The 15,198-nt window shown below is 47.3% G+C and overlaps 1 protein-coding gene across 1 annotated transcript in view; it reads left to right on the forward strand.

Annotated features, from left to right (window-relative positions):
* The first annotated feature begins 715 nt into the window (after window positions 1-715).
* The window catches only part of EFNA2 (ephrin A2), a 180,883-nt gene continuing 166,400 nt past the window's right edge, over window positions 716-15,198 (forward strand). The window contains exons 1-2 of the mRNA XM_053289709.1: window positions 716-1,049; window positions 1,524-2,651. Coding sequence (XP_053145684.1) covers window positions 2,530-2,651 — 122 coding nt within the window. The 5' untranslated portion in view covers window positions 716-1,049; window positions 1,524-2,529. The remainder of the gene's footprint in view (window positions 1,050-1,523; window positions 2,652-15,198) is intronic.

Genomic DNA, 15,198 nt, shown 5'->3' on the forward strand with positions numbered 1-15,198 from the left:
AAGAGCAGAAGGTCCCAAGTTCCCTCCCTGGCAGCATCTCCAAGATCGGGCTGAGAGAGATTCCTGCCTGCAACCTTGGAGAAGCCGCTGCCAGTCTGTGAAGACAATACTGAGCTAGATGGACCAAAGGTCTGACTCAGTCTATGGCAGTTTCCTTGTTCTCCCCCAACGTGAAGCCCTTGACATCTCCCCAGGTGGGCCAGTGCGCCGGAAACGCTTCCCGCCTCTCTCTCTCTCTCTTTTTTTTGCAACCCCCCCCCCCAGCAAAGCTCCTGGGACCTCTCCGGGGTCGCTTTGGAGAGGCACCTGCTGCTGCCGGACCCCCCCCCCCGCAGCCCTTTGGAGCTCCTGCCCCCAACCTCTGGGCTGGCTCGCTGCCTGGAGACCCCCGCCCAGCCCTGGAATAAAGTTCGCCTCCCCCGGGGGCGAGGGAAGCCGGTCAGGCCGGTCCTCTTCCAGCTGCTGCTGCTGCTGCTGGGGGTGAGTGCAAGGGGGGAGGGCGAGTTTCGATGCCCCCCCCCCGCCCGGGTCGGAGAGGCGCCCTCGGAGCAGAAGGTGGGGCCAGCAGCAGCAGCAGCAGCCGCCTCGCTGGCCAACCAACCTTGAGCATCGGGCCCCGCCCCTGTGGATGGTGGCAACCCGGGGGGGGGGGGGGAGCCGGGCTGCCTCCTCCTCCTCCTCCTCGGAAAGACTTTGGGGTGGCCACCAGCCGGGCGAGTGGTGGCGAGCAGGACGCGCGCTTGCCTGCCGGCCGGCCCGGACCAGGAGGACGAGCAGGAGCGCAGAGGGAGAGCGCAGAGCGCAGGCAGGCAGCCCGCGGAGGAGGAGGAGGCGGCGGCGGCACAGGAGGAGGAGGAGGAGGACGAGGCGCCCCCCGCCCCCCGCCCGCAGCCAGGGTGGGAGACCCTCCGCCGCCGCCGCGGGGCTGAGCGAGTCCAGGGGGGAGAAGCGCGCCCCCACCCCGGGGGCAGCCCCTCTTCCCTCCCTCCCTCCCCGCGCGCGCTCTCTCTGGCGGCGTTTTCCATTTGGGCACCGAAAGCGCGAACAAGGTGGGCGCCTCTCTTGGCCACGATCCGGGGGCAACTGCCTCACCGCGGCGAGGCGAGCGAAAGCCGCGAAGGGTGCGCGCGCCGAGAGCCTCTCGCCCTTTGGGGAGGGGGGCTGCCTGCCTCCCCCCGCCCGCCCCTCCTGCCTCTTCTCCGGCGGGGTCGCTGCCGCCGCCGCCGCCGCCTGCGCTGCCCTCCCCTCTCCCGGTCTTCTCTCCCCGCCAATTGTAAGAGGAGCTGCTCGCACTCCGAGCGGAGCGGGGCGGGGGGGATAGGGGGCGGGGGGTGAGGGGGGAGAGGAGCCAACGTGGGCACTTTTCCTCCTTTTCTTTCCACCCCGCGCCGCGAGAAGAAACCGGCTGTGAATTTGCATCCGAGCAGGATCCCACGTTTCTGTGTTTGGAAACAAAAAGCAACATATGAAAAAAGCTCGCAAACTTGCCTGTAATTTTTCTTTGCCTTTTCTTCTCTTCTCAGAAAAAAGACACAAGAGCTGCAGAGAGGAAAGAGGAGAGGACACAAGACACCTTTTGAAAAACTTGGATCAAGTTGCATATGAATGTCTTGGATTTGCCCCCCTCCCTCTGGGTCATTTTCCTTTTTCTGTTCGGTGGGGGGAAGCGGAAAGAAATTGACCCTCATTTCGAAAGTCTGTCTCCAGGCAACTGGTTGCAATTTGGAGCAGAAGCGGGTTGCAAAGAGTGTTTTAGACAAACCAGGAATTATTTTAAATGCCGAGTTTTCTTCTTCAAGAAATGATCCACTAGAAATGACAGAGCCCAGGAAGAGAAAACGCAGCCCAAACTTTGCTTGTGGACACTACAGTTTCTCTCTGCAGGAGTGGGATGCTACTGGAGCAATTGTTTCATGATGCCCAGGGGTTTCTGTATCGCCTGTCCAGTGGCGTTTTCCTTTTCCTGAAGCATTCCTGAGCCTAAGCACTCCTTGTCTGAAGGTCCTCCAGGATGGAATGCCCATCTCCTCTCTGGTGGGTCTGAAGAGTTGGAGAAAGATGCAGAAATCTCCAAGCGAGGGAGTAGAGGCTGGCAGATGGGGTGTTTCTTAAGACAAAAATCCATACCCATCTTTCCCTAGATAATAGATTTTTTTTTAAAAAAAATTCTCCTGGAGCTTCCACTTGCCACGACAGAGCCTGATCACCCAAAAAACTCTTCTCAACACTGATTTTGCAGCAGATTTTTGCAGAAAAGACCGTCGCTTTCCCATGAGTTAGGAAAAGGTACTGAGGACTGCCAGGCTATGGGGGAATGACCACCGTGGAATGAATTAGGGGTGTGTGAAAGTTGCCGTCCAGAGAGAAGGAGAACAGAAGTGGGCTGTTAAGTGGGGGAACCCCCCAAAGACCTCCCCAAAATGGACCGGTGGTGTTTTTGCTAAAATCGGCTGTAAAAACCAAACCCAACCCGGGTAGAAGAAGAAGGAGAAGTCAAGAAAGAAAGCGCCAGGGCCAGAGCTGGGTACCATGCCTCATCTTGAAGTCGCCGCTTTGCTTGTCACCCTAGTGGGGGTTTGTGTCTGGACGGACGACAGCAACAAGATTATTTCGGATCGCTATGCGGTGTATTGGAACAAGAGCAACCCAAGGTAAGATCCTGGAGAGGGCTCGAGACACCTTCTGTCTCTCTGGTATCCTGCAGACACAGGGATGGGATAAATCCTGCTCTATCCCACCCAGCCCCCCAAACTCTGAGTGTGTGTTTTGAGGTTCTTAGGGGGTGGGGTGCTCAGTGAGAATGGTGTTTAAATTCCTTTGCATCTGTTGTGCCCAATTTTTGAAGTATTTCTGGGTCGTGGGAAAAGTTGGGGGAAATGGTGAACTTCAACACATAGCAGCATAGAAATCTTCCCTTACAAATGTGCCTTTCTACACTATTTTTCCAAAATTAACTTTAAAAAAAAAGTATAATTATGTTGCTGGGCAAACCATGTAGCGGAAAAGAAGGTTATGAAGTATAGTCTGTCTGTCTATCTGTCTATCCAGCAAAAGCAAGCTTATCGCACAGATCTCAGAAGAAAGGGTAGGGAAAAGTCTGATTTGCAATCATTTTGAAAAGCAAATACCAGCCCAAACTATCCTTTAGCTGGGGACGGGGGTGGGGAGAAGAAAACTGAAGCTAGAAGGAAGATGCTCTTTTTGTGTGGATTGTCTCTCTTTCCTGTTTTCTCCTTTTGTCTACTGCTGCATAAAGTGTGCTTAGGCTGTTCCTCCTTTATTTTTGTATTGCACAATGGACACACACTGATAGGCGATAAATTCCTTGCTATGCACCAAGACTAAAATATGTTTGCAAACTAGTTTGCTATCTTGCCACATATGGCTTTAAATGTTTTTGGGGGAGGGAGGATAGTGTTGATCTTTATCTGGACTTTCTTTCTTTATTTCTTTCTTTCTTTCTTTCTTTCTTTCTTTCTTTTGAAAGGCAAGAAATCCTTATTTTTTTGTTCCTCTTCAAGAACAGACACCTTCCAATTCATCTTGAAACTGACAATTGGCTTTTGTTTAGAGCCGCCAGCTTCAAGCTAAGTTGGATGGGTTTCCTTGGGGGGGGGGTGGATCCTGGAGGCCTGTCCCATCTTTCCTCCGAAAAACTCCATGCTGTAAAACAATTGAGAAGAAAGATATTTTTCTCAACAGCTGTTTTACGTTTGGCGTCTGAACACACACACATGCGAACACGAACACACACGCACGCACACAATTCATTCATCCACAAGCCAATTCTGGGAAGTTGTAAGTATGTGCAACCAAGGAGAACAGAACGATAACAATTTTCAGAAGCACTGCAGACTGTAAAATCAATTACGCGTCACTTAAGGACTCGCATCTTGTCAAATTAAAACACCAACCTCTCTCTCTCTCTCTCTCTGCCTTCACCCACCCTGGTTTCAAACAGTTGTAGACCTCTCTCCTAGTGACTTTTTCAAAATTTGCTTGCCCAAATGAGCAGGTAGCTATCTTTCTCACGAGAGGCCTAATTTGCTAGGTGTTTTGGAAAGGGGGGGTTGATTAAAAAAAAAGGAACAGTTTTCCCAACTGAGTTGCAACCGCAGACTTCTGTGGAATGGTTAAATCTGGTTGTGGTAGAAGTGGGGTTGTGCTTGTTTATCGGAGTGCTACACATTAGCCAAACTGTACATACAAAGGTTTTATCTGAGTGCATGGCGCATAACAGACTTTGGGGGTTAGCTTTTTCCAGTGAGGTAGAGAGTTGTAAACTTGGTCTTGAAGTCCAGGTAAGACCAAGCTTCCTTTGATTCGGTTTGCTTTGGACTGAGCTAAAACATTTACCTGAATTGGACTCGAAGAGTAATCTCTAAGCATCCCAAATCAATATGGGATTGAATATGTGCAATTCAATGGGAGACGGTTGGACTGTCCTTTAAAAATCCGTGCCTCTATTCAGAGCAATGAGAAGCATCCAGAAATATGTCCCTTCCGCTCTTGAAGAGATCGTAACAGCTTTGCAAAGTCTAAAACAGCTGAAAGAGAGGCTTGGGAAGAAACCCAAATCTTGATTGCTCATGGTGTGATGGGACCCCAGCCCAACAGAAGAGCTTCTTCCTTAAATGTTACAGAATTTATTTTTTAAAAACCCTTTCCTCTCTCTTGTGATGTTTTCTCCCTAAATGAACAGAGCCAGGGGCGTAGCAAAATGTGATTATTTTATTATTATTTTTAAATCAATGTCTCTGCACTTTTTCGCCTTTTAAAAGCGATGTTACTGTGTGTAGCTTTGAAATGATGGTGGTGTTAATACTCCCCTTTATAGTTTTGGGTGCTTACTTACCTTCTGTATTCTTAGGTGGTGAGGAGGGGCACTTGAGAGGCTATGCCTCCTCCCAAGATGTGAAAATAGTCCAGTTATTAGAATGGTTGTGTTGGATTTCTTTTTAAAACAGAAAAGTTTCTGTGTCAGTGAAAACTGTTTATGGATTATGGGTGCAAATATTCTGAACCTCTCCACCCCACCCTTGGGGCTGTGGTTTCTATGCCTCTCTTGTTTTATTTGCCAGACGGGGTAACTGTGGGGATGGTTTCCGGTTTTTTTCGCTACCTGCGGATGGAGGGCTGGAAACTGTACATGCTTGCAGAAGTGAACCTTTTCCATGCAGTTATGTGAAGACCAGCCACATATAGTGGAACAGACATGGGTGGTGGTGGGAATCTTTCCTTGTTGACCAGGTTCCATGAAAAGTCCCCACCCAGACATACAGAGATCTCAGTGGAAGATAATTTTCCCCTCCATTCCTCGCTCTTGCTGTGAAAGAGCTCTGAGGGGATCCTTTAATAGAGAAATGACTCTTTTTTCCAGCCCGTTTCCTGTCATCATGAATGAGGGGCTTCATTCCTGAGATGACATGTTTTAGATTTGAGGGAAATTCATGGCTGTATTTCAATGAGGACCTCTGTGCGGATAGAACGGGGAAGTTCATATGCTTGTCTAGGCCTCTCAGAATCTGGTGTCTCAAATGACTGGGTCTCCTAGTACATACGTTATGTCCTGAAATGTTTCTGGAGCCGTTTTGCGACCCAAAGGGCATAGGTGGGATTATGCGATTGTTTTTCTCCATCACCTACTCTTAGGATGGACCTGACCATTCAACTCTTGTCCAAAAGATACCCTCCGTGTTTTCTTAATCCTCTCTGTTACGGTCATATAGCTGGCCTCAGAAGTTGGGGTAATCCTATCATTTATTTCTTTGGGGTTCACAGCTCAGGCCTTTTATGTGGATTATATTTCCCATGGAGGAGCTGAAAGACTTTTGAGTGTATTATAATTCATTCCCCTCCCTTTTGTACTCTAGTTTCAGAGATTGTAGTTTCTTTGCAGTTTTCTTTTAAAAATTTGTTCTTAGAAAACCAGAACGCTTGACCGAAGACGAAGATGGAGCTTTAATGTTGTTATTATGGGATTGATCCAAATGAAAACCAATGGACGGTCTTTGGGGGGAAACTCGGTAATGTTTCGGTTGGTGTGGTTTGAAATATCTTGTCTCGAATTGAGAAATTTCAGGGTCTCTGTGTGTGTGTGTGAAATTTCCCCGCGTTCTCAGGTTGTTGGTTGCTATTATGCTTCTCTCAACCCCTTGCTTAGTGGAAATGAGTTCCTCTCCAAGTGGTCTCTCTTTAAGGCCCAGGATGTGGCTGCCAAGGGAAAGGGAGAATATCTAGGTCACTGTAAACCCCTCCCCCTCTCCAAAATCCTGGATATTTGACATTGGGGAAGAAATTTTGCAAAACCAAAAAAGGTTGTGGCCATGACCATACCAAAACCTTTCAAAGTAAGGGGACGTGAATGGACGATTGAAAGAGTTTCCATCATCTACACCAGGAATACTTGTGCCTAGTGAGAAGTGGCAAATTTCCCCCATGTAGAAGTGCATCTTGGGATGGGGGGGTACTCTTTTGCATGCATGCATAGGGGGAATACACACATTGTTTTGCAAGGTTTCATATTTGTGGCGTTTTCTCCGGAAATCCCGTAGTAAGATTCCTAGCCTGCTCTCTAGGACGTTCCTTCCTCTCCCCCTTGTCCCAGCTAAAGAAACGGTGCATCAAACACTGAGGGTTTTTTTTTGTTTTTTGTTTTTAAGTCAAACAGGTCTGGTTCTTATTGTTAACAATAGCAAGATCCCCGTTAACAATTCTGAAAATTCTCACGTCTGTTGGGAGAAAGCAGCTCGATTTAACCTTCTGTTCCGAGCATGGAGGTTCGTCGTACGGCCACGGGTGCCCCCAAATGAGTGCGCTATTTCCATGGGGCACGATCCCTTTTGGAAAGTGTAGCTTCAAAGTGGAGACTGGCCCACGGCCCAGCAAAGGAAAGGATATTTTCCACATTTGGACAGCACCCCCACTCTCCCACCTTTCCAACTCATGATGGGAAGATTTAGATATTTGAAAATGTTGCAATCTTTGCCACACAAGCAAATGTGTGTGTGATCCTGTTTTGTAACCAGCATAGATTTGGTTGAGAATTCTGGTCCTGGGTATAAATCTGTTGCAATACCAGCAAAGAAAAAATGGGTGCTATCTATCTATCTATCTATCTATCTATCTATCTATCTATCTATCTATCTGTAGCAGAAGCAACTGGATAGCATGTTGTTCTCCTCTTGGAGGAAAAGAAATTCAAGATGGGGCGGGCGGGCGGGGGGAAAGCAAAATCTCATAGATGTATGAAATCCCTCCCCCTCCCCCCCCATTTTATTTCTTCCCTCCGGAAGCCAACGTTTCAATCTTGTGGCACATACGGCTTGCTTGGGCGAAAGGGATGCCCTCCTTGATAATTGTGTCTAAATTAAAAATCAATTGTAAATGGAGACCCGGGAAGCTTCGCCCTTCCGAATGTAATTTTGGATCACCCGCAAGCATCCTTGATATCTTTGACCTGTCGTTGTGTTTTATGTAGTAGACGTGGGCCTGGAGAACGTTAAGAGATGTTTATTAAAGACGTCTCTGCGTAGGCTGTTGATTGAAATATCTGCAGGAGGGCAAGGCTGGGCCCTAGAAGAGTGGACTGTGTTTTGTGGTATGGGGGCCTGAAAGGGTGCTGGGAGGGGGCTAATATTTTTCAGGGAAGTCCTCAAAAGCCTAGTGGAGCCTGAATAAAGCTAGGCATCTCCTAGACCCGCCGCCATTCTTGGCGAAAAAACGCCCACCATATTTGATTCCACGCACAGCATCTGAAAAGGGCTCCTTGCCTTCTTGCTCTGCACATTTATCAAAGTGTGAGATTATTTACGCGAGTACCCTCATTTTTTAATTTTTAATTTTACAGGAAACAATTGGAGAAAATATCTCCTCATGGTGGCCACTCGTGAAGGGAAGGGTTTTAACTGCAGTTGGTTATTCCCAGTGTTTCCCAGGGCGTTTTTCCCCCTCTACAAGGTATGCCCAGGCGGTGCATGGATTTTGAAGCTCCCAAGCATTCTGTGGAATGTTACAGGTGACATTTCACCCGCCGCTCTCTTTCTTTTTGAGCGGTGTCACCCGCTAGTCATGGCAGAATGCTTCCTTGCCTCTTGCTCGGAGGTTCACTGGCATCTGGGCCAAATCAGACGGGGCATCTTGGGCTTTGCATGTTGGCTGATAATGTCAACCTTTCCTGTTCCGACACTGGTAGAGATTAAAACTGCTTTTGCGGCATGGAATGGCATAAAACAAAACCCCAAACCGTATGTCCACATTGACTTTCAATGCCATGTGAAATTTGGTACTAGTAAAATTGAGGGGTGTGTGTGAGAGAGAAAGAGAAAGAGAAAGCGAAAGAGAGAAATGATCAACTACAGAAGGGAGAATAGTTTCATTCCGCGGAGGTCCATGATTCTGTTAGAAACCCAAGCAAATTCTGCTTATTTTTGTTGGAGTGATTGGATAAATCATTTCCAAAGTAACATAGGCCAAGATGTGTTTCTCTCCTTCACGCTTTCCTGCAACGGCGTAATGGACAGTTTTAGAGTAATTCTGGAATGACAGTTTTCCTGCCACCAAATGCAATTCCCAAAAAGACCATCGCATTTCGATAACTTTGTGGAAGGAGAGAGAGAAATGGGGAAATGATCGGCTATTTTCTCTCTCGATTTGCAGCCTGGCTATGTCCCATTATTTTATTTTCTCTCACCCCCCTTGGCCTGTATTTAGCTGCATGAATGTTTCTGACCTGCAATTATTCGGATTCTTTTTTTGTATGTGTTCGTGGAAAAAATACTTTTATTTTCTGGGACTGTCCTTTGAGATTTTTGTCTCCATTCACAACGGTGTTCTGGCAGACTCCAGAAATGTGGGTGCTTCCACCCAAATGTGGGTGCTTCCCCAAGGAAATTCTTAGGAAACTGGTAGGCATCTCTTGAGACTGGAAGTAGGAGGTTACTACACTGTCTGCTTCTGTGAGAAAAATCTAGGTCTCCATGCAAGGAATTCTCGCAGAATGTAAGGGGAAAGAAAACCAGGGATGGCCTTCTTTTGCAGGCATTCCTGTGGGCTTCCAAAATGCATCTGGTTGGTCATGGGTGGGAACCGAAAGCTGTGTGAGATGGACTGTTGGTGGGATCTAGCAAATGCAGTTCTGAGGGACTGATTTTGGGCACCTTGTAGTGTGTCAAATTAACAGATGTAGCAAGGGCATCTGAATCCCCTAAATGAGTAGCAGCGGTCATTTATTTCTTGTTGGATGACTAAATGCATGGGTCACTTCTTGCCCAGCTTTATCGAGATGTGCTCAAGGCTTCAGGTTTCCCCACAAGATGTGGAAGGATTTTCTTGTTTTCTGTTCCTTCGGATTGGAGCGTAGAAATTTTAACCAATGGTCCTTGGAGCACTGGGGATTACGTGCAAGTGAGATCGAGGATTGGAGTGGGAAAAGAGTATCTTCAAAGGGTTTTCTCTTGGTCTGGGCCAGCTTTAGCGGTCTTGATGTCTTTGCAGCTAAATTAGAGGGAAAGTTGAAGTTTGATCTTTGCCATCTACTATGCAAGTGGCAGCTTCTGAATGTGCCTCAATTCTGTGTGATGGCTTTGGGATATTTTGATGGAGGGCTCTTCTTCCAAAATGTTATTCTCTTTTAAAGAACACATGTAGGCAGCCATTCAGGAAGTGGGAACTTACCTTTGGATACCTATAATCACTCGGTGAGTGATATCATCCTATTAAGAGGTGAAAAGAATTTTCATTGTTACTTGCTTTCTTAGATATCTGATCTAGGTGTAATGTGGGTATCTCATGAAATTCTCTCAACTTGGCAGGTCAAATGCAGAAGACCTGTTTACCCAACTTATTCGCACCTTGGTAAGTGACGAATCGGTTGAATGGTTCTCGGCTGTCGCCTGTATCTGTGCTCGGTCCTCGGTTCGTCTTGGATTGCCGTGTTTGGTAGACAGAGCAGGAAAGGGAGTCCTAAGTGATTGGGTCATCTGTGCTCTTGTTTAACTGGAGCATAGGTGGTACAGTTTCCATCTTCTCTTGAGCCAAGCTGTTGACCATAAAGGGGAACTCAACCCAGATGTTTCTGGAATGACTCTTAGCTGTGAAAGATGGGCACCATTTCTTGGGTTTCTCATGGAGCTGAAGATTGTTCTGAGAGAGCGGTTCCATCTATGCAAAAATGGCTGGTCTCAGAACAATCATTTCAAAAAGCAGGTATTTTTTCAGATCATTGGGGCGTTTTTGTTCTTTCATGGTGGCCAGTGTGTGTGACCTCCCTTCACCTTAATCTCCCCAAGGAATACATCTCTTTCACATCCTGAGATCAAATATTCCCTTTTGCCTGAAACCAGGCCCAATTTAAATTACAGCTTTCATCTCTGCAAAGTCTACTCGTCCTTTTTCCAAAATGTTGCACCATTTCCAGAAATGCTGCTCTGCACATTTTTCCTCTGGAAAACTTCTGGTTTCAAAATGCATTTGCTTTCTTCCAAAATGCCTCTTTTCTCCCCCTTTCCCCAAGCCTTGAAATCCTCTTAGCGGTTCTCTGAGGTGGGCAACCCCGGACGGTTAATAAACGGCAGATGCAAACAAGGTCCAATTTCTCCGGCAAGGTTGTCCGTGCTCTCTCTGGGGAGCACAATTCTATTCCCCACAGGCTCTGCATTTCGCATCCAAATACCATCTCCGAGCTGCATTCCAAATGAAGGGTAGGACCCTGGGATTCTGCGGCGTAAAAGGAAGCGGCTCGCCTGTCTCCCCCAAATGGTTTCTAGTTTGTTCTCTTCTGGAGTTGGTTTCGGAGGAACTGGTTGAGCTCGATACGACTGCCACTTGCCAAGGAAGGACCTCTCCTTTCGGAAACGACCCGCGCTAACCTGCCGGTTGCATGCAGGGGGGCCCGGGTTCGGAGGCCTGGTTGCTATACCTTGGCTCGGAATCCGTGAGTGACCGTGTCCCCTCCGCGGGATGTTTTTAGCACCTCTTTATCCCTGCTCAAAATGGAAGCAAGGAGATGAAGACCCGGTGGTTTAGAAATCGGATTGTGCAAAGGATTGAACTGTGGATACCAGGGCCTTGAGGTGTGCAGGGAAAAATGGACACCAATTTAATGTCTTCAGTTTAATGTGCTGTGGTTTTGTCATAATAATACCGATCTATCTATCTATCTGCACGCACACACAGAAAGACTTCTATTCTACACACTTATGTAAATATTTGCATGCCTAGATATGTGTGTGTATAACAGACGAACAATACACATACACACACATCCTTTTGTTCCTAGGGTTGCCAACTCTGACTGAAGTGATTCCTGGATATATTCCCCCCCCCCCCAGCATCTCTCCCCCATTTCCCACAAGATCAAGTCAGACTTGCTTTCAGTGGCCATAGAGGCCAATTCCTGGAGATTCCAAGTCAAACTGGAATGATTGGCAACCCAATTTGCTACACAAATATGTACCATTTACATACAATATATGTGCACATAAATATGTTTCATATATAGGTAAAACACAGATATAATATATAAATTTCTATTAATACATAGATTATATAGCAGATCAGAAATATCATGATCAAACCATGATGCACTCAGGTGGTGTGTGTGTGTGTGTGTGTGTAGACACAAACAATACCCAAATTTTGTATAGAAATATGAGTTTATTTGTCATATTTTTTTAAATCACATTTTCCAGACAAAAATCAATGTGCGGTTCTTTGGCAAACAGTCCAAAGAGAAATGAGAATATACCTTTGCATCCATATATTTGAAATAATATACACCTATTGAGATACACCAATGACTGAAATATATACACTTTCCTTTATTGTATTTTTATATTTTTGTGTTTTAGAAATACAGAAAATTCATTCACATACACGTTTGATCCCAAAAGAAGTAACATGTTCACATTTTATCCGAACTGCCCAAAAGCTCAGAGCAGTGTCCAGTCAACAAAAATATAGGGCTATCAATGGCCTCGAGCGCATGTCCATGAGCACATGCATATTCTAACTTATTTGTAGAGTAGTCTTGCGGTTTGATGTGCATTGGGGTCTAAAGAGGACACACAAAAAGAGGACCGTGCCCCAAGGGGCTTACAGTCCAAATGTCGGTGGTGGGGAGGGAGATGGCAAACAGAATGGAGGAGAGGGTGGGATAACGAAACAGTGGAGGGGTGGTGGTGAGGTGAAATGCGGGGGGGGGGGAGACGGACATGCCTCCGTTGCCTGTTTGATGATGGGTGGGACACAGATGCAATAACCAGAGAGAGAGAGGAGAGACCACTTCATTTGGGTTGGGGATCGGGACCGAGGGTCTCCATGGCCAAGGTGGGCTTTGAGGAGCGATTGGGACCTAAAGAGAGAAGTCCAGCTCCAATGGATCCCATGGTGTAGAAAATGTGCCCACCCCTCATTGACTTGTGCTACCCATACGCCTTGTTCATATCTTGTTCGTCAATTTGGGGCCACCGTCTGGCCCTCTTCACCGCGCACACACCTCCATTTGCATCTCGCGGCCTGCATTTCCGACGCAAGGGCGATCCGGCCCGCGTCCTGTGTGCTGTTCAGGCATCCGTCAGCAGTGTTTTTACATCTATTTGTCTAGATCCACCTGTGATCTCCCCAAATGCCTCAAGCCTCAGAACGCCTCGCTGCTTTCTGCCCTTGATCTCCGGCTAACCCCAGGAATCTAAACGTGTTTTCGGTGTTGGTTTTAATTTTTAACCTCTTCCACCCCGAGAGCTCAGAGTGAGGAATCCTACAAAACAGATGAGCACAAACCTCGCCTTTTTTGACGTCAACCCACGCTGCCTTGGCAGAAGCCACCGACACCCCATTTCATTTGGTCCTGAAATCTTTATGATTTCTTCTTAAAATGCAGCGACTCCATCTCTAGATGAGGAAAAATGCCTCCTCCTCAATTTTCAAGCTTCACTTCCCTCCCCCACAAATATATATTTTAGATTGATGATTGTGGGTCGTCTTGCTTTTGTGTTAAAACTCGTAAACACAATGTGCCCGCCTTGGCATATTCAGGTGGCATTCTATGCATGTTTCCACAAGTGGACGTCGCATTGATCCCAGTGAGTCTTCCTTCTGGATCATTGTGGTTCATTTATCAATATGATCAAATGCCATATGTAGGAACCATTTTTATTTTCTCTTTTTGGATCCAGAGTATGCAAAATATTGGTAGATACTTAAGAGATGGATGCTGCGCTTTCATTCTCAGGGGAGACAGGAGGGAAGAATACACCAGCAAGAGCTCTGGGAGGGATGCTGGGCTGGGCTGAATTGGGATAGTTGCCCCCACCCCGTTAAACGGAAGAGAGTCCCCATTTGAAAGGGGCCCCTTTGCCCAGTTAACAGGGGTGATCCCCAGACAGGGTGTTGCAAGACGGCCTAAAGATGGTTCCCTGCCCCAAAGGGGCTCACAGTTGAAAAATAGTTCAGCTGAGCTCACCCTTTGCTAGAAATGGCCCCTTGGCCCAGTTAGCAGCGCTAGCTGTGTGCCTCTTAGGGCTGTGTCCGCGTGGTATTCGGCGTCAGCCTCCGGGTGGCAATCCCAGAGCATACAAGAGAAAACAAGAGAACGAGACGGTCTTGTAACCAATAATATTCTGGGATTTACGCTGGGTGATGAGCAATCAGAATTGTTGGCGTACAGCCACGTTGGATTCCTAGAACAAGAACGATGAATTGACAGGGAGGAAGGAGACACTTATTACGGGGGAAACAAGTTCTTTATTATTTCTCCTTTTTAAGCCACAGGGCCACCCACCTATGCATTTTTTTTCAGGATTTGGAAGACACCACTAAATTTGCTGTGTTTTCCAAAATGTTGGCTCCCAAACTCCTAAATCGGAGAAAGAACCTGACGTCCCAAAGTGACCTCCAAGCTTAACAACCCCGTTGGCCAAGACTTTTTAGAGGAAGTCTCCCTCGTTGATCTGGATTTGGAATGGACTGAGAATGGTTCCACAGAGGAGTCTAGTATTAAACTTGGGCTCGTCAGCTTTTAAGGCGAGGCAGAATATTTTCAAATTACTCATTGGTCCCTTGTGCTGCAAAAAACACTATGCTATCAAATGCTCTCTAAGAGAATAGTAATTTAATAATAGTAATGTTATGTTTGTTTTTAGGTTGTGAGCCCTTTGGGGACAGGGATCCATCTTATTTATTTATTATTTCTCTGTGTAAACTGCCCTGAGCCATTTTTGGAAGGGCGGTATAGCAATCAATTGAATGAATGAATGAATGAATGAATGAAAGAATGAATGAATAAATAATTTTTCCCCAAATGTGGCCGCTGCATGTTCCCCCCACAAAGATCAACCTCTGCCTCATTGGTGCCCGGGACTACGCAGAGGTGATTGCACGGGAAGTGAGTGCTACATGGAACTGTGCGATTCCGGCCATCTCAGAGCTCAAAGATGGCAGGAATGGCCACGATCCCACAGATGCGTTCACCTGCACTCAAGCAAGATGATCAGGGTGAGGTCGAAGACGTGTGCGAGCCACAGAAGGAGTGCTTGGAGGGAGTTAGGAGTTGTTTCTGTGGACGACCATGACCTCCCCAGGTGGTTCTTAGGTGACAGGCTGCTCCTGCGGTCTCGGCCTTTTGCCTGCAAGATGAGAACGATGATCATACCTTGCATGGCTGTTGGGCTGATTGCTGGTGGAGTGTAGTTAGATAGCTTTGGGGTGTGCTGTAGAAATGCTCACCCTTTCAATTTCAATTCATCGTTCTTGTTCTAGGAACAAGAGAGTCCCATGCGCACAAAGGGTACATCGGAGAATCGAGCACCCCATGGTTGATTGTGTGCTGAGCAACCACGGGGTGCTCGATTCTCCAATGCACCCTTTGTGCGCATGGGACTCTCCGGTCACTTTGATGGAGGGAGTACATCTGCGCATGCAGCTTCTCCCTCAGTGAAGCTGTCCCACTCATTGAAGTGAATGAGAAGGCTTTCCCCGGGCAGGGCTGCAAGGAGGCGTTGGGCCAGGGCCCTGGGTTGTCAGTAGCGGATGTACAGTAATGGGAACAAGGTGCCTGCCTTTGTTAAAGGTTCAGATTGAGGGGCTGCACTTTAGCGGGCCTGTGCTTCAAGGAAAAGGTGTGTGATACAGCCCGGAAGCAGTAACCTACAGAGGAACTGATTTCTAGCCCCCCACCCCACCCCGATCCCATTCCTTTCA

This window comes from Hemicordylus capensis, chromosome 2, assembly GCF_027244095.1.
Source record: "Hemicordylus capensis ecotype Gifberg chromosome 2, rHemCap1.1.pri, whole genome shotgun sequence".
Classification (NCBI taxonomy): domain Eukaryota; kingdom Metazoa; phylum Chordata; class Lepidosauria; order Squamata; family Cordylidae; genus Hemicordylus; species Hemicordylus capensis.